General features: G+C 46.9%; 1 protein-coding gene across 1 annotated transcript in view; it reads left to right on the top strand.

Moving 5' to 3' along the window:
- RNFT2 (ring finger protein, transmembrane 2) overlaps positions 1-18,114 on the top strand; it is a 109,738-nt gene that overhangs the window by 84,768 nt on the left and 6,856 nt on the right. The window contains exons 8-10 of the mRNA XM_033220463.1: positions 7,528-7,677; positions 9,616-9,681; positions 9,838-9,939. Of these exons, the coding sequence (XP_033076354.1) occupies positions 7,528-7,677; positions 9,616-9,681; positions 9,838-9,939 (318 nt within the window). The remainder of the gene's footprint in view (positions 1-7,527; positions 7,678-9,615; positions 9,682-9,837; positions 9,940-18,114) is intronic.

Here is an 18,114-nt window from a genome sequence, read left to right as displayed (position 1 = left end):
CTGGAGCCAGCCCTCTGTTGTTTCGATGTTTCGCATTTCTCTTCTTGTCCCACCCCTCATCTTGGCAGTGAGGAAGTCGGAATAGTGTCTGCCTTCCCAACTTGACACTCCCGCCCCCTTTATCTGAATCCAAGCAAAGAACCATCCGTGCCCAAGCACGTCCTGCAACAATTGCTACCATTTCCACTTCATGGTAGCAGGGAGGCGAGACAGCTCATAATCTGATTCCTTGTTCTCTAACGCCCCAGAGAAACCACACATCCCATTTGGTGGTCGTCAGAAATAACATGCTTCAGAAACCTGGAATTATAAAACTGCTTAATTAGAGAGAGATGGTTTTGCTGGGATATGCCCAGTTTTCCTTGGTGGTTTGATCTCCTTTTCAAAGTGGCCCACCCCCATGGCAGCTAATTGCTACCTTTAACGGGATACCACATAAGCTGTCATTCTCTTAATTTTATTTGCTGTGACATCAGTGCTTGCTTATAAAGAGATATTCTCTCTTCAGCATTTCAACTCTCCTCCATCAGCAAACTCTAGGAAGTTGACTTGAGTAATGAGGATGGAATCTTCAGCTTCAAGAGGTCTCCTCTGTTACATGAGCACCTGCTGGATGCTGGGAATACACCCAGAACCAAATTATTTTCTCCCATAAGGGGCTCACAGTCCGGTGGGAGGGATGGACAGTAAAATAATTTTTTTAATATTGTGAAAAATGCTTTGAAGGAGTAATTTAGGGTCTGGGTATGGTGACTCACACCTGTAACCAGCACTTTGGGAGGCTGAGGCAGGTGGAGCACCCGATGTCAGGAGTTCAAGACCAGCCTGGGCAACAGGGTGAAACCCCGTCTCTACTAAAATACAAAAAATTAACTGGGTCTGGCAGTGGGTACCTGTAATCCCACCTACTCAGGAGACTGAGGCAGGAAAATCATTTGAACCCAGGAGGCAGAGGCTGCAGTGAGCCGAGATCATGCCACTGCACTCCAGCCTGGACAACAGGGTGAGACACCATCTGAAAAAAAAAAAAGGAGTTATTTAGGGGAGTCTTCAAGGGTGTACACAACAGGAGCACCTAATTCAGTTAAAGAGGAGTCAGGGAAGGCTTTTCGTAGGCGGTGACAGTTAGCTGATACCCAAAAGATGAATAGATGTTAGCTCAGCAAAAGTAGAGGGACCACTATTCCATCTGCAAAGGAAGAGCTTAGTGTCATTAAGCAACTGAAAGATAGACAAAGAAGCTGGTATCAGAGCCTTCTGGGAAATCCTGGGGATGTGTTAGAATCCCCGTCATGACTTATCTAGATTCTGATAGAACAGACCACAGGTCAGAAAACTACAGGCTACAGGCCAAATACGTCCTGCTACTTGTTTTTATAAATAAAGTTTTATTGGAACACAGCCACACCCATTCACTTACCTGTTGTCCGAGGCTATTTTCCTACTACAGTGACAGAGGTGAGTAGTAGCGCCAGAGACCTTATGGCCTGCAAAGCCTAAGTATTCACTACCTGGTTCTTTGTAGAAAAAGTTTGCCAACACTTGTTCCAGAGCCGCCCAGTAGCAAGTGGGAAGTTTGGGATTTGGCCCAGAAACCAGCCTGCAGCTAAGGGGCCTGAGAATTGGAAGATCCAAAGACAGTGACCAAAACTAAACATAAGGTGGCAGGTGACAATCCTGGGTCTGATCCCAGCCTCTTTGGCTCCTGGGGCTGTGCTCTTTACCACCAAGCCAGACTGGTTGTTGAGACTGGCCTACAAGGAAGGACAGAGAGGGGACCAGAGTCAGCCAGACGCCAGCAGGCAGGGGCTCCCAGAGACACAGGGACCTTTCATGGGGTAGCCGTGTCCTTACCTGTCATGAGACCAGGCAGACCAAGCAGGAGGCTGCCTACCAAGATGGCACCCAGACCATTAACCATCTTTTCCTTCACCTCTTGGCTCTGGAACACCCTTCCTCCCTTGCCTGCCCTCATGTCTTCACCAGTTTGGCTCTTAGACATCCATTAAAGCAGTGCTTCTCAAACTTGGATGTGCACTCGGGTCACCTGGGGACCTTATTAAATTGTACATTCTATTTCAGGAGGTCTGGGGTGAGGCCTAAGAGCCTACATTTCTAACCAGCTCCCAGTCGATGCCGATGGTGCTGGTTCATGGATCACACTTTGGGTGGCTGGAAAGATAACTTCTCTTAGACTTTCTTGATCAGTTTCCCACTCCACATCCCATGCCTCAATTCTGGGGCTCCCTCCCATTTACCTTTAGCAGAGTTCTACCACACTGTATTATAGTAGTTTGCTTAGTGATGGTCTTCCTCATTGGGTAGCAAGCTTCCTGATGACAGGGATGAGGTCTTAGTTATCTTAGTTTCACCAGAGCCTGGCACTGTCTGGTACATAGTAGGTGTCCAGAAATGAAAGCAAGGAAGGGAGGGAAGAAGAGAGGGAGCAGACAAGGGAGGGAGGGGCAGAGGAAAGGGAAGGAAGACAGCATCAATGGATAAGAGGCAGGAAGGGAGGGAAGCAAGAAAGGAAACACAGATGGGTAGAAGAAAGAAAGGTAAGGAAGGAAGGAAAGAAGAGTTATATAGGGATACACTGAATATAGGGAACAGTGACAAAAGTAGGTTAAAGCCAGGCATGGTGGCTCACATCTGTAGTCCCTACAGGGGACTCAGGAAGCCAAGGTGGCAGGAGGATCACTTGAGCCCAAGAGATGGAGACCAGCCTGGGCAACATACATAGACCCCATCTCTAAAAAACACAATGTTTTAAGTGGAAAAAAAAAAAAAAAAACAGCAGGTCAAGACTGGCAGTTGAGAGAGGTTGGACAATTTGGTCCCGGGTAAGATGGAACATGCAAGAGTTGAAAGACCCTGGGTGAGAGCGATTTGGGAGACGTGAGGAAGGCATGGGGCAGCTGAGGGTGGGTGGTTCAGGAAATCAGAGTTCAAATCATGGGTATTCTGCAGATCCTGGGGTCTGCAGCAGGATATGGACTGGCTTGATTAGCCCTGGCCATCCATTGAGTTGCTGTCCATTTGTCCAGCATCCATCATGCCCTTGTCCATGTAAAACAACCATGGTGGCCACCCCCTACATCTCTGTTCTCCAATCACTCCCATCTTCCCAAAGGTTCCAGGGGGAAACCAGCATTTCCCTCCAGGGGATGTTTCTGGGACTCAGGGACTGATGGGAGTCAGGAGGGGAAAGGAGGGCCCTTTGAGAAACAATAACCTCACAACTGGAGGTGGCCAACTAGTCACAAAAATCAGGCAGGTGGTTAGTGATGACTGAACGCCCTTTCTTGGTCCTTGGTAGATGTGGGTATATGTGCTCCAAGGAATCCTCTTCTGAGTGACCTGTGCGCAGCCCATCAAGATGGAATATAAAAGGTGGCTATAAAGTCTCTGTCCACATGCCAGGCATATGATATGATCTTGGCTCACTTCAACCTCTACCTCCTGGGTTCAAGTGATTCTCATGCCTCAGCCACCCACGTAGCTGGGATTATAGGCACATGCCACCAAACCCGGCTATTTTTTGTATTTTTGGTAGAGACAGCATTTCACCATGTTGGCCAGGCTGGTGTTGAACTCCTGGCCTCAAGAGATCTGTCCACCTCAGCCTTCCAAAGTGCTGGGATTACAGCTGTGAGCCACCACATCCAGACTCATTTCCCCTCTAATTTAAACATATCACATGCTCAGTATAAAAAATCTGGAGAGAGCAGAAAAACACAAAGAGAATAAGTATTTTTTTTTTGCATTCTCTATTATTTCCATTTGGAACAATAATATGAGCATTTGCTTGGGTCAAATGATATCTTTCATCAGGATGATTTCTTTTTTAACTTTTAATTTTGAGATAATTTTAGACTTAAAGAAAAGTTGCAAAAGTAATACTGAGAGTTCCCATATACCCTTCACTCCTCTTCCCCTAATGTTGATATCTGATATACCAGAGTCCGATTAGCAAGGGCAGGAAATGATCATCAATACTGTTACTATTAACTAAACTAACGACCTTATTCACATTTTGCCAGTTGCCCCATTGACATTATTTTGTTTTTCAATTTTTATTGTTGTTTTTTGTTTTTGAGACAGGGTCTTACTCTGTCACCCAGGCTGGAGTGCAGTGGCACAATTATAGCTCACCGTAGCCTCGAACTTCTGGGCTCAAGTCATCCTCCTTCCTCAGCCTCTCAAGTAGCTGGGACCACAGGAACTCACCACCACTCCCAGATAATCTTTTGATTTTTTGTAGACACAAGGTCGTTCTATATTGCCCAGGCTGGTCTTGAACTCCTGGGCTCAAGGGATCCTCCCACCGTGCTGGGATTACAGGCGTCAGCCATTGCACCTGGCCTATTGACATTTTTTACAGTATAGGATTGAATCAGGGCTGGGCGCGGTGGCTCATGCCTGTAATCTTAGCACTTTGGGAGGCCAAAGTAGGTGGATCACCTGGGGTCAGGAGTTCAAGACCAGCCTGGCCAACATGATGAAACCCCGTCTCTACTAAAAATACAAAAATTAGCCAGGCGTGGTGGTGTGCGCCTGTAATCCCAGCTACTTGGGAGCCTGAGGCAGAAGAATTGCTTGACCCGAGAGGCGGAGGTTGCAGTGAGCTAAGATTGTGCCACTGCACTCCAGCCTTCCTGGGTGAAAGAGCAAGACTCTGTCTAAAAAAACAAAAAAGAGAGAGCGAGAGAGAATAGGATTGAATCCAAGATCCCATGTTACATTACTTGTCATGTCTCCTTAATTCTCTCCAACCTCACATTCCTTGGTCTTCTCTTTGTCTCTCGTGATCTTGACATTTTTCAAGAGTATTGGGCCCCTTCAACTTGGGGCCAGGTGCAATGGCTCATGCCTATAATCCCAGCACTTTGGGAGCCTGAGGTGGGAGGATCCCTTGAGCCCAGGAGTTTGAGACCAGCCTGGACAACACAGCATGACCTCGTCTCTCTACAAAACCAAAAAAAAAAAAAAAGGAGAGAGAGAGAATATCCTTCAACTTGGATTTGTCTCTTGTTTTCTCATGATTAGATTAGAATTTGTTGATGAGTTTTGGCGACAATACCACAGAAGTGATACTGTGTCTTTTCAGGACATGATGTCAGAGGGTTCAGGATGTCAAAATGACTTCTCACTGGGGATGTTAGCCTTTATCACCTGATTAATATGATGTATGTTTGCTTTCTTCACCATAAAGTTGCTATTTCTTCAGGATACATTTTTAATGGCTGTATGGCTTTCCATTATAGATCTCTAACATAATCAGACCCTCTTTTTTGTACATCATGTTTGTTACTCTTTTTTTTCTTTAGTATTACAAAGAATGCTATAGTGACCATTCTTATAGGCACATCTTTGCACATATCTCTGATTATTTTGTTAGGGTAAACTGCCAGACATAGAATTGTTGGTGTAAAGATTATTCATATTTTTACAGATATGAATGCTTGGGGCAGGGTTGTTTGTTTGATTTAATCAGCTTTATAGAAGCAGGATTTAAATGCAATAAATTGCGTATATTAGGAGTGTATATTTCAATTAGTTTTGGCAAATGTGCACACCCATGTGTCCCCCATCCCAATCAAGATATAAAATATTTCATATTTCTAGGCCAGGTGCAGCAGCTCATACCAATAATTCCAACACTTTGGGAGGCTGACGAGGGGCAGATTGCTTGAGCTCAGGAGTTTGAGACCAGCCTGGGCAACATTGTGAAATCCTGTCTTTACTAAAAATACAAAAAAATTAGCCAGATGTGGTGGCATGTACCGTGGTCCCATTTACTTGGGAGTCTGAGGTGGAAGAATCACTTGAACCTGGGAGGTTGAGGCTGCAGTGAGCCATAGTTGCATAACTGCACTCCAGCCTGGACAACATAGCAAGACCTTGTCTCAAAAATATATATATATATATCGTTCTATCCCTTTCCAAAATTTCCTGACACCTCTTTGCAGTCAGTTCTCCCCACCCCTTACCCCAGACAACCAGGGATCTGATTTCTATTATCTCAGATTAGTGTTACCTATTCTAGGACTTAGTATAAACCAGAATTATGCAATAAATACTCTTCCATGACTGTCTTCTTTGATTCAACATAATGTTTGTGACATTCACCCATGTCATCGCAAACGTTAGGCATTCATGGATTCTTATTTGCTGGACAATATCCTGTTGTATAAATACACCATCGTTTGTTTATCTATTCTTCCATGATGGGCGTGTGGGCTGCTTCCAGTTTGGGGATTTTATGAATGAAGCCACTAAGGGCATTGGCATACATGTGGACATATGTTTCATTTCTCTCGGGTAAATAGCTCAGAGTGGAGTTGCTGGGTCATGAAGGAGGTAGGTATTCAACTTTATTCGACATTACAGAGTGGGCTTATTTTCATCTCCATTTCACAACACAGGCCACAGAAAGCTTGAGGGACTTGTCCAAGGTCAAGGGAAGGAAGATAAATAGGATTTTTTCTCCAGGAATAATGCTAGGTGCTTATCCTGTTCATCTCCTTTAATCCTCAAAGCAACCCCGTAAGGTGGGAGTTCTGATTCCCACTCTGTAGATGGGGAAACTAAGGGTCATGAACATCCAGCAAGGTCAGGTTCAATCCCAGCCCAGTGTGAGTACCCAAGTCGTGTTCTCTTTTTTTTTTTTTGAGATGGAGTCTCACTCTGTTGCCCAGGCTGAAATACAGTGGTGTGATCTTGGCTCACTGCAACCTCCGCCTCCTACTTCAAGTGATTCTCCTGCCTCAGCCTCCTGAGTAGCTGGGATTACAGGTGCGCCACCACGCCCAGCTACTAATTTTTGTATTTTTAGTAGAGTTGGGGTTTCGCCATGTTGGCCAGGCTGGTCTCGAACTCCTGACCTTAAGTGATCCACCTGCCTCAGCCTCCCACAGTGCTGGGATTGCAGGCGTGAGCCGCCGCGCCCGGCCACTGTTTTTTCTCAACACAACTAGATACTCATCCTGCCTCCTTGGAAGAGAGCAGGTGGTGGAGCTAAGAAGGACATGTATCTCCCTGCTTTGGGCCTTATGGCCTGGCCTTACCTGCATTCTGTGCCCATCCTGCCCGGGCCCCTGACAGCAGTCGCTGTGATGCTCAAGTTAGCCCTCTAAAGATGAGAATGGCCTGGATGCGGAGGGCAGGGACTGTGCCCCCACCTTGGGCTTTGAGCCCTCCAAGCTGCAGCGAGACCCAGAGGGTGACCCACTCTCCAGCCCTCTGCCCGAAGGTGTAGAGTTTCTCCTACCCTGAAACTCGATCCTCAATCCTGGGCACTTTGATCTTCTGGGCTGCTGGGTGGCGGGTGAGGGCAGCGGGCAGGGGCTGCGTCTCCCTGGCCATATCGCAGCCCCATTAGGAGCTGGCCTGAGTGCTTTCCAGAGCTGATTAATGGCCTGCCTGTGACCTGGGATGTCATCACTACCCGGGGCAGGGGGCCCCCAGCCGGGTCCTTTGGGTCTTTACTGCTAATAATAATTGATGTTCTCTGTGTGGTTGCAGGGAAAGTTCTATCTGGTCATCGAGGAGCTGAGCCAGCTGTTCCGATCCCTTGTCCCCATCCAGCTGTGGTACAAATACATCATGGGTGACGACTCCTCCAACAGCTACTTCCTGGGAGGGGTCCTGATCGTTCTCTACAGCCTCTGCAAGGTGAGGTGGCCCCAAGGCTGGAGGGCCAGCCTAAGGAGGGCCCCATTCAGTAAGGCCTCAGGGGACTCCGGGGGAGCCTAGAGCACCCATGCTGATTTATTTCTTTATTTATTTTAATTGAGGGAAAATCCACACGACATGAAATTAACCATGAACTGTTTTATTTTTATTTTATTTATTAACTTTTGAGATAGAGTCTCACTCTGTTGCCCAGGCTGGAGTTCAGTGGCGCAGTCTTGGCTCACTGCAATCTCTGCTCCTGGGTTCAAGTGATTCTCTTGCCTCAGCCTCCCAAATAACTGGAACTACAGGTGTCCACCACTACGCCCAGCTAATTTTTTGTATATTTAGTAGAGACGGGGTTTCACCATGTTGGCTAGGCTGGTTTTGAACTCCTGACCTCAAGTGATCTGCCTACCTCGGCCTCCCAAAGTGCTGGGATTACAGGCGTGAGCCACCTCGCCCAGCCTCCAGTAACTATTTTAAAGTGTACAATTAAATGACATTGAGCGGATTCACAATGTCACGCAACCACCACCACCTCTGTCTAGTTCCAAGACATTTTCATCACCCTGAAAAGAAACCTTGTACCCATTAAGCAGTCACTCCCCATTCTTCCAACCTCCCCTTCCCACAGACCCTGGCAACCACAAATCTTCTTTTTCTGTCTCTGTCAATATACTTATTATGAATGTTTCATATAAACAGAATCATGTAATAGGTGCCCTTTTGTGTCTGGCATTTTCATTTAACATTGTATTTTTGAGGTTCATCCACATTGTAACATGTATCAGTATTTTTTCTGGTTTAATCCACCCTAATTTCTCACCTATGAAGCTCACCATATGATATTCTTTCCAATAGTCATCTTCACAAACCCTTCAAGGTACATACTATTATTACTCCCTTTTTTTTTTTTTTAGACCGAGTCTCGCTCTGTTGCCCAGGCTGGAGTGCAGTGGCAAAATCTCAGCTCATTGCAACCTCCGCCTCCTGGGTTCAAGCGATTCTCATGCCTCAGCCTCTCTGGTAGCTGTGATTATAGGCATTCACCACTATACCTGGCTAATTTTTGTATTTTTAGTAGAGATGGGGTTTCACCATGTTGGCCAGGCTGGTCTCAAAATCCTGACCTCAAGTGATCCACACGCCTCAGCCTCCCAAAGTGCTGGGATTACAGGCATGAGCCACCCCACCTGGCCCCCATTATTCCCATTTTACAGGAACTGAGGTTCAGGGAGGTTAGAAATCGATCTTACTTGCCCAAGATCACTCAGGTAAAGACAACAGAACAAGCATTGAAGCCAGGCAGGCAGCCTCTAAAGCCAAAAGCTCCCAACCACACTTCTACTGAATGTTTTCTCTCTCTCTTACCTCAAAAATAGTATCCATGCTAAATTGCACACCCTCAACTCCTCAAATTAGTATGCAGTGCTTTTCTTTTCATCATTAGTACAAATCAGAGGATTTTTTACCCCCTAAAAATCCATACATCCTTCTTTTTCTCTTTGGCTCTCCATTTCTAGCTTTAGAGAATCCTGGGAGGATGCATGAGTTCTTCTCTCTCCTTCCTTCCAGCAGGACTGGCCAGGCAATCCACGCAGTATCAGAAGGGTTATCAGGGTGGGCTGTGCTCAGAGTAAGAGTGCTGTGATCGATTAGCAATGCCTGCCCTGGGCTTGGGAGGGGAAATAGGCACTATATGTGCCATATATTTGCTATTCTGGCCTGGGTAGTAGGGGAAACTGTTGATCTTAGGCAGCAAGACAAAAGCCATGCAACACTGTTGGGAAGGAAGAAGTGCAAATGGGAAGAGGAGCCCTAAAAATGTTCTGAATCAAAAATGGATGGAGGGTGAGGGGATGGGGTGAAGTGATGATGCAGGGGTCACGAGAGATCCTTGGGTACTTTTCAGCCACCACCCTGCTCTCCTTTCAGTCCTTCGACATCTGTGGACGCGTGGGCGGAGTTAGGAAAGCCCTGAAGCTTCTCTGCACCTCTCAGGTGAGTTGGCTTCAGGTGGTCCCCACTGAGGTACGGGGAATTAGGAGCTGGAACAGCAGTGGCTCCTTCCTCAGCCCACAGATATCACAATGCTCCTGAGGGCATGGCTCCCAGGAGCGTCCATAGCTGTATTTGCCTCTCCCCTCCCTCAAACAGAACTATGGAGTCCGAGCCACTGGGCAGCAGTGCACAGAAGCCGGTGACATCTGTGCCATCTGTCAGGCCGAGTTCCGAGAGCCTCTGATTCTCCTGTGCCAGGTGAGCAGAGCTCAGGCGGGACCATTGGAGACTGAGGCTGAGGAGAGCAGGACCCTTCCCCATGGGCAGTCCTTGGGTCTCTGGCATGGGTCTCTAGGGGGTAATCCGGTTAAGACCAGAGTCAGCCAGACCTGGGTTCCAATCTCATCTCTGCCTCTTAGTAGCTGGGTGGACTTGGGCACATTATTTCACCTCTCTGAGTCTTGGTTTCCTTAGCAAAATGTAGACATGCCAAATTCAGTATAGTGTAACATCGCAATATCCTGCATGTGAATTTCAGCAGCATTCTTGACCCCCCGTGGGTCAGTCACTCTCTCTCTGAGCCTTGGTGTTTCTCATGTCTAAAATGGATATAATAGTAGCCAGGGGCAGTGGCTCACGCCTGTAATCCCAGCATTTTGGAAGGCCAAGGCAGGCAGATCACCTGAGGTCAGGAGTTCGAGACCAGCCAGGCCAACATGGTGAAACCCTGTCTCTACTAAAAAAAAAACAAACAAAAATTAGCCAGGCATGGTGGCACACACCTGTAGTCCCAGCTACTCTGGAGGCTGAGGCAGGAGAATTGCTTGATCCTGGGAGGTGGAGGTTGCAGTGAGCTGAGGTCATGCCACTGCACTCCAGCCTGGACAACAGAGCAAGACTACATCTCAAAGAAAAAAAGGACATAATAAATAACAGCTACTTCATAGAGCTATTATTATGATTAAAGTAGATCATCCATGGAAAGAGCTAAATTTCAATTATTTAACCATAGAAGTTGATAGAATTATGCTTGTTATCCGTGTAATTATTATTACCATTTGTTTTCATTAGGCGCGGGTCACCAGCCCACAGTCGTAAGTGCTGGCCAGTTCCTTTTAACTCCCTAAATGCGTCCCTCCTCCTCCTTCTGACATCAGGGACTAGGTGTCAATTCAGCAAATGTGTATTGGGGTCAAAGCATCCTATCTGACACCAGAAAGGAGAGGCAGCGGGCACGCAGATCCCGTCCCCTCCTCTGGAAGCTCACAGTCTCCGCTGGGAGACAGACACTTACATAAATAACTGTGAAGCGAGGCAGGCAGTGATAAGCGCTGTGTAAGAGAGATTCATGCAGTGTCTCGGGGGACCAGGGCAGACAGTGATGAGCTCCAGGTTGGGAAGGGTTTTTGGAGGAGGCATAGCCTGGAGACCAAAAGGCATGGAAAGGCTTAGGGGTCGGCAGTAGAAGGTGGGTTCCTTTTTAACATCAGCAAGCATTTTTGTTGTTGTTGTTATTGCTGTTTGGAGATTTGGAAAGGGAAGGTTGTTTTTCATGTTCAATTGTATTTCTTTTTAAATGGATAATATATTTGCATGAATCAACATTCAAAAGGAAGACTAAAGAGACATGATGACTAAACACATTCTGGGACCTGGGTTGGATCCCAGAACAGAGAAGGGACATTAGTAGAAAATGGGTTTGATGAAATCCAAATAGAGTCTGGAGTTGAGTTGATAGTAACATATCAACGTGGGTTTCTTAGCTTTGACAAATGTACCACGGTAATGCAAGATGATAACATTAGGGGAAACTGAAACCCAGTGAGGGGTGTACTGGGATTTTCTGTTCTATCTTTGCAACTTTTCTGGAAACCTTAAATTATTCCAAAATAAAAAGTTTATTTTTAAAAAATCTTTGAAAGATATAAAAAGGAGGCCCATCACCATATGTATGTATATGTGTGTATGTATTTATACACACAAACATATCTTTTTTTAAAAAACATAAGTTATAGTACATTCTACCTATTGTTTTCTGCACCTTCCTTTTTAACTTAAAATTCTGTCTTAGAGATTGCTCCTTATCCTATTTTATAGCTGCATAACGTGCCGTTTTATGGATAGAGCACAGTTTGTTTAACCATTCTTCTATTGATAGGCAGTTAGTAGCTGATAATCTTTTGTTGTTACAAATAAGACTGTCATGCGTGATCCAGAATGGGGAGATCAATTGCACCAACCTGGGCCCATCGTGTTAATTAAAGGTTAATTCAAGGGAAGCATTTAGAACTGCTTCTGGCGCATAGTTAGGGTTCAATAAATATTAGCCCTTTTGGGCATACATCCCATTTCACACACACATGAGCTCTTGGTAGGATAAATTCCTAGCAGCAGAATTACTGGGTCAGAGGGTACACAGTTTTGACAGTTATTGCTAAACTGCCCTCTGTAAAGAGTGTATCCACTTATGCTCCTAGTGTACAGTATGACACAGCCTCTTGCTCCCTCCCTTACCAACACACAGCGTTACCAAGCCTCTTTTGAGCTTTGCCAATCTGACAGGTGACAAACGGTATCTCAGTGCAGTTTTAATTTGCATTTCCCTAATTATGAGCGTGGTTGTGCATCTTTTCACATGCTTCAGAGCCATCTGTAGTTCCTTCTTGGTAGCAGGGACGATTTGAACATGATGTCAAGGTGAAAGTCTGACAAGCTCTCTAAGCCTCAGTCTGTTTGTCTCTCCTCCATTCTTCTCCTGATACCACTATGTCTTCCCACAGCTGGATTAGAAATTCTTGAAGGGGTCAGAGAAGACACCCATTGTCCCAGATCTAGGAGTAACAGCCACACCCAATGCTGGTTGAAGACTGTACATATGACCAGGCCAGGCACACATTTTAGTCTTGCTTTGCTGCTGTGAGCTAGGCCTGGAAAGGCAGAGATGATTCACACAGGTAAATGGCCATGCTGATTCCTAAAAGCATTGAATGAACGAATGAATGACTCAGCTTCAATGTTGCTTCCTCCATAAAGCCTTTCCTGACTCTGCTTCCCCCAGACTAGTCGCGTCCCCAGCTATATGGTCTCATAGATGCCTGTGTTTTTCCTTCTTAGCACTTATTCCAATTGTTAACTAGATAGTTCATTGGGTAGTTAGATGGGCAAGGTCTGTCTCCCTTCTGCCAAATCACAATCAACATGAGAGCAGATGCCATGTCTGTCTTGTTTAGCAGCAGAGCCACAGTATTGTCTCAGTAAATATTGGATGGATGGGTAGATGGATGGATGGATGGATGGATGGACGGATGGATGGGATGGTTGGATGGAATGTTTAGATTAATAGGATGAATGGGTGGGTGGGTGGATGGATGGATGGATGGATGGGTGGGTGGGTGGATGGATGGATGGATGGATGGATGGATGGGTAGATGGATGGATGGATGGATGGAGGATGGATGGATGGATGGGATGGGTAGATAGATGGATGGATAGGATGGTGGCCAGGTGGAGGAATGGGTCAGTGAGTACAAAGGTGGGTAGATAGAGATATAAATAGGTGAATGACTGTGTGGATGGGCAAATGGATGGACAGATGTATGGGTAAATAGGATGGAGGGATGGATGGATGGATGGATGGATGGATGGATGGATGGATACATGGATGCGTGGATGAACAGATGGGATGGATGGATGGGTGGATGGATGGATGGATGGGATGGTTGGATGGAATGTGTAGATAAGTAGGATGGAGATGGATGGATGGATGGATGAGAGGGGTGGATGGATGGATGGGTGGAAGATGGGATGGGTGGATAGATGGATAGATAGGATGACAGCCAGGTGGAGGAATGGGTGGGTGAGTGCAAAGGTGGGTAGATAGAGATATAAATAGGTGAATGACTGTGTGGGTGGACAAATAGATGGACAGATGTGTGGGTAAATAGGATGGATGGATGGATGGATGGATGGATGGATGGATGGATGGACTGGATGCATGGATGCATGAATGGACGCATGGATGGATGGATGGATGTGTGGATGAATGGATGGATACATGGATGCACAGATGCACAGATAGGATGGATGGATGGATGGATGGGATGGTTGGATGGAATGTGTAGATGAATACTATGGAGATGGATGGATAAGATGGGTGGAGGGATGGATGGGTAGACGGATGGGATGGGTGGATAGATGAATGGATAGGATGGTGGCCAGGTGGAGGAATGGGTGGGTGAATGCAAAGGTATGTGGATAGAGATATCAGTAGGTGAGTGACTGTGTGGATGGGCAAATGGATGGACCGATGGGTAAGTAAATTGGATGGGTGGGTGGGTGGATGGATGGATGGGTGGATGGATGGATGGATACATGCATGCATGCATGGATGAATGGGTGGATGGATAGAATTGGATGGTGGCCAGGTAGAGAAGCTGGTGGGTGAGTGAAAGGTAGGTGGATAGAGGTATAAGTGGGTGAATGACTGGATGGATGGGCAAATGGATGGACAGAAGGGTGAGTAAATTGGATGGATGGATGGATGGATGGATGGATGGATGGATGGATGGATTGGATGGTGGCCAAGTAGAGAAGATGGTGGGTGAGTGAAAGGTAGGTGGATAGAGGTATAAGTGGGTGAGTGACTGTATGGATGGGCAGATGGATGGACAGATGAGTGGGTAAATAGGATGGATGGACAAATGGACAGATGAATGGAATGATGTCCAAGTGGAGGAGTGGGCGGGTGAGTTAAAGGTGGGTAGATAGAGGTATAAGTGGGTGAGTGACAGTGTGGGTGAGCAAATGAATGGACAGATGGGTGGGTATATAGGTGGGTGGGAGGGTGAATGGATATGTAGAAGGAAGGAAGGAAGGGAGGAAGGGAGGGAGGAAGGAAGGAAGGGAGGGGCCCACTAGACTAAAGCCACACCTTGTCGCCCCTTTAAAGATTCATCAAATGAAGCTCAATATGTCACTCCCACTCCTTCCACCACCCCCTGAGCTAGGGCTCAGGAAGCAGATTGTTAATCGAAGCTAGTCAGGCAGACACTGAGCATGTCCTGAGGTAAGAACTCTCTGCTCAGAGAGCGCACTTGCCCAGTTAGGCACTCTGCAAGTATTTATGGTGTGCCCTCTGACAGGCTACTGGGAGCTAGGGAAAGGGGCAGTTTGAACACCAAGTGAGAAGCTTGGTTTATTTAAAAGAATCCTTTGCCGAATCGAAGAGTGAGAGTGCATTTAGAGAATGAACTGTCCTCCAATTCTTGGTCACTGTGAGTTTGGTTTTTTTTGCATGTTTTATGATATGAAGGAAAGAGGGCAAGAGAATGGTGACTCCTGTTGATTTCGTGCTTACAAGTTCTTCATACTTGATACTTTATAGGCCTTATCTGTCCCCATCCTCACAGACACTTTGGGAGGGAAATAATAACCCTATTTAATAGAGACAAAGACTCAGGCTTAGAAAAACAAAGGGATGGACTTGCCTGAGGTCCTGTTGTTCTTCAGTCACACCAGGATTCAAATCCAGAGCCTCTGATGCCATTGGCCGTGCCCATTCCACAAGGCGTGGCCTCAGGCTTTGAGATGTCCCCAGGGCTGTATTAAAAGATCAGAGCACTTTTTCCAGAAATTCCTGGGAATAGTCCCTGCTGTGTCCACCCAGGCCTGTGCACATTGCCTCCTCGGAATGAATGAATGGCCGAGCTGGGATCAGAGTTCTTGACACCTGCCTCTGACTCCTCCATCCAGTCATCTATGCTTTGAGGGCTTATTGAGCACCAGCAATATCCTAGGCACTAACTCTGTAACCCTGAGCAGTGCATTTCATTGTGACCCTGACCCTCCATGTCATCTGTCACCCAAGATGGACAAGCTGCTGGGCAACTTGTAGGATTTTTTAAGAGTCATATGAGATGATGTATAGGGCTGTGTATGGGTTTTGAAAATCATAGTGTGTTATACCAATATTCAGTATTAGTATGTAATTCTAAATCTGGACGTAGTTGGCCTGGTTTGTGTGATTGAAGAGGATCTGAGGTTAGGGGTATGTGTCTGTGTCTGTGTCTGTGTGTGTGTGTGTGTGTGTGTCCTTTCTGGTAGTAGCCACATTTTCAGTTATGTCATTTTTTCATAATTAAATGCTTCAAACATCCTTTCCCAGATTCTCTATAATGAGTAAGAGTTTTCACTACAAAGTCAGATGCTTTTTGTATCAGTTATCGATTGCTGTGTAACAAGTTACCCCAAAACTCAGTGGCTTAAAGCAACAAATGTTTATTATCTCACAGTTTTTGCGGGTCAAAAATCCAGGCACAAGCTGGGCATGGTAGCTCATGCCTGAAATCCCAGCACTTTGGGAGGCCAAGATAAGCAGATTGCTTGAGACCAGAAGTTCAGGACCAGCCTGAACAACATAGCGAGACCCCATCTCTACAAAAAATACAAAAATTAGCCGAGTGTGGTGGTACACGACTGTGGTCCCCGCTACTCAGGAGGCTGAGGTGAGAGGATTGCCTGAGCCCAAGAGGCAGAGGCTGCAGTGAGCCAAGATTGCGTCACTGTACCATAGCCTGGGTGACAGAGGGAGACCATGTCTCAAAAAAATTAAAAGGCTGGGTGTGGTGGCTCACACCTGTAATCCCAGCACTTTGGGAGGCCGAGGCAGGTGGATCACCTGAGGTCAGGAGTTCGAGACCAGCCTGGCCAACATGGTGAAGCCCCATCTCTACTAAAAATACAAAAGTTAGCTAGGCATGATGGTGCACACCTGTAGTCCCAGCTACTCAGGAGAGTCCCTTGAACCCAGGAGGCAGAGGTTGCAGTGAGTCAAGATCATGCCACTGTACTCTAGCCTGGGCAACAGAGCAAGACTGTCTCAAAAAAAAAAAAAAAAAAAGGGATCCAGGTACAACTTAGCTGTGTCCTCTGCCAAGCGCCTCTCCCAGGCTGCAGTCAAGGTATTGCCAGGGCTGTGGTCATCTCCTGGCTCAACTCAGGAAGGAGCTGCATCCAAACTCCACCGTGTGGTTGCTGGTAGGATTCAGTTCCTCATGGGCTGTGGGACTGGAGGCCTCAGTTTCTCACTGGCTCTTGTGGCCAGTAGATACCCTGAGTTCTGGAAGTCACAGTCTTTTGTAACCTAATCCCAGAAGGGACATCCCATCACCTTCACTGTATCCTGCTGGTTGGAAGCAGGTCACTAGGCACCACTCTTACTTAAGGGAAGGGGATGCACGAGGCTATGAACACCAGGAGAAGGGGATACTGGGGGCCGTAATGGAAATCTGCCTCTCACATGCCCGAAGCTGGATTCCCACCCTGCCACTTAGCAACTGTTTGCAACTTAGCTGTGCACCCAAGGTGCTCATCTCTGAGTCTCACTGACCTGTCTGTTTGCTGTTATGAGACTGGGGTGCAATTATGCACAAAAAGAACATTGGCAGGGCCTGGTATCGTGTTCCTACTTTATTTGTTTGTTTGTTTGTTTGAAACTGAGTCTCTCTGTGTCACCCAGCCTGGAGTGCAGCGGCATGGTCTTGGCTCACTGCAACCTCTGCCTCCCAGGTTCAAGCGATTCTCCTGCCTCAGCCTCCCGAATAGCTGGGATTACAGGCACCCACCACCATGCCCAGCTAATTTTTGCATTTTTAGTAGAGACAGAGTTTTGCCATGGTAGCCAGGCTAGTCATGAACTCCTGGCCTCAAGTGATCTACCCACCTTGGCTTCCCAAAGTTTTGGAATTACAGGCATGAGCCACCGTGCCTGGCGTGTTTATGCTTTATAAGGGGTAGTGGCTCATGACTGCCTGTTCTCTTCCTCACCTGCATCCATCCCCCTGGACCCAGTCCTGGCTGCTTCCTTCTTTCTCAGCTCACGGTGAACACAAAGTGCTAGGTCAAGAAATGTGCCTCTCCCACTCAAAGCCTCTTCTTTCACATTGGGACTGGCTCCTATGATTGCAGGCTCTTGTCCCAAGCCCCCACCTGCCTGCTCTGGATCTTTGGGCAAGACCTGGAGCGTGTGGATAGAATTTGGCGTGAGGATGAGGTGTTTGGTTTAACCCCAACTCTGTGCTCTGGGAGGCACAACCAGGGGGCGGTTAACAATCCAAGGCCAGCTGGGCACAGTGGCTTGCACCTGTAATCCCAGCATTTTGGGAGGCTGAGGTGAGTGGATCGCTTGAGCCCAGGAGTTTGAGACCAGCCTGGCCAACATAGCAAGACCCCAACTCTACAAAAAATACAAAAATTAGCTGGGTGCAGTGGTGCATGCTTGTAGTCCCAGCTACTCAGGAGGCTGAGGTGGGAGGATCGCTAGAGCCCCGGAAGGTCGAGGCTGCAGTGAGCCATAATCACACCACTGCACTCCAGCCCAGGTGACAGAGTGTGACCCTGTCTCAAAAACAAACAAACAAACAAAGAAAACCCAAG

The sequence above is a fragment of the Trachypithecus francoisi genome, unplaced genomic scaffold (assembly GCF_009764315.1).
Source record: "Trachypithecus francoisi isolate TF-2019V2 unplaced genomic scaffold, Tfra_2.0 Lachesis_group11, whole genome shotgun sequence".
NCBI classification, from domain to species: domain Eukaryota; kingdom Metazoa; phylum Chordata; class Mammalia; order Primates; family Cercopithecidae; genus Trachypithecus; species Trachypithecus francoisi.
The sequence above is the reverse complement of the archived record's forward strand: the minus strand, read 5'-3'. Positions and strand labels throughout refer to the sequence as shown.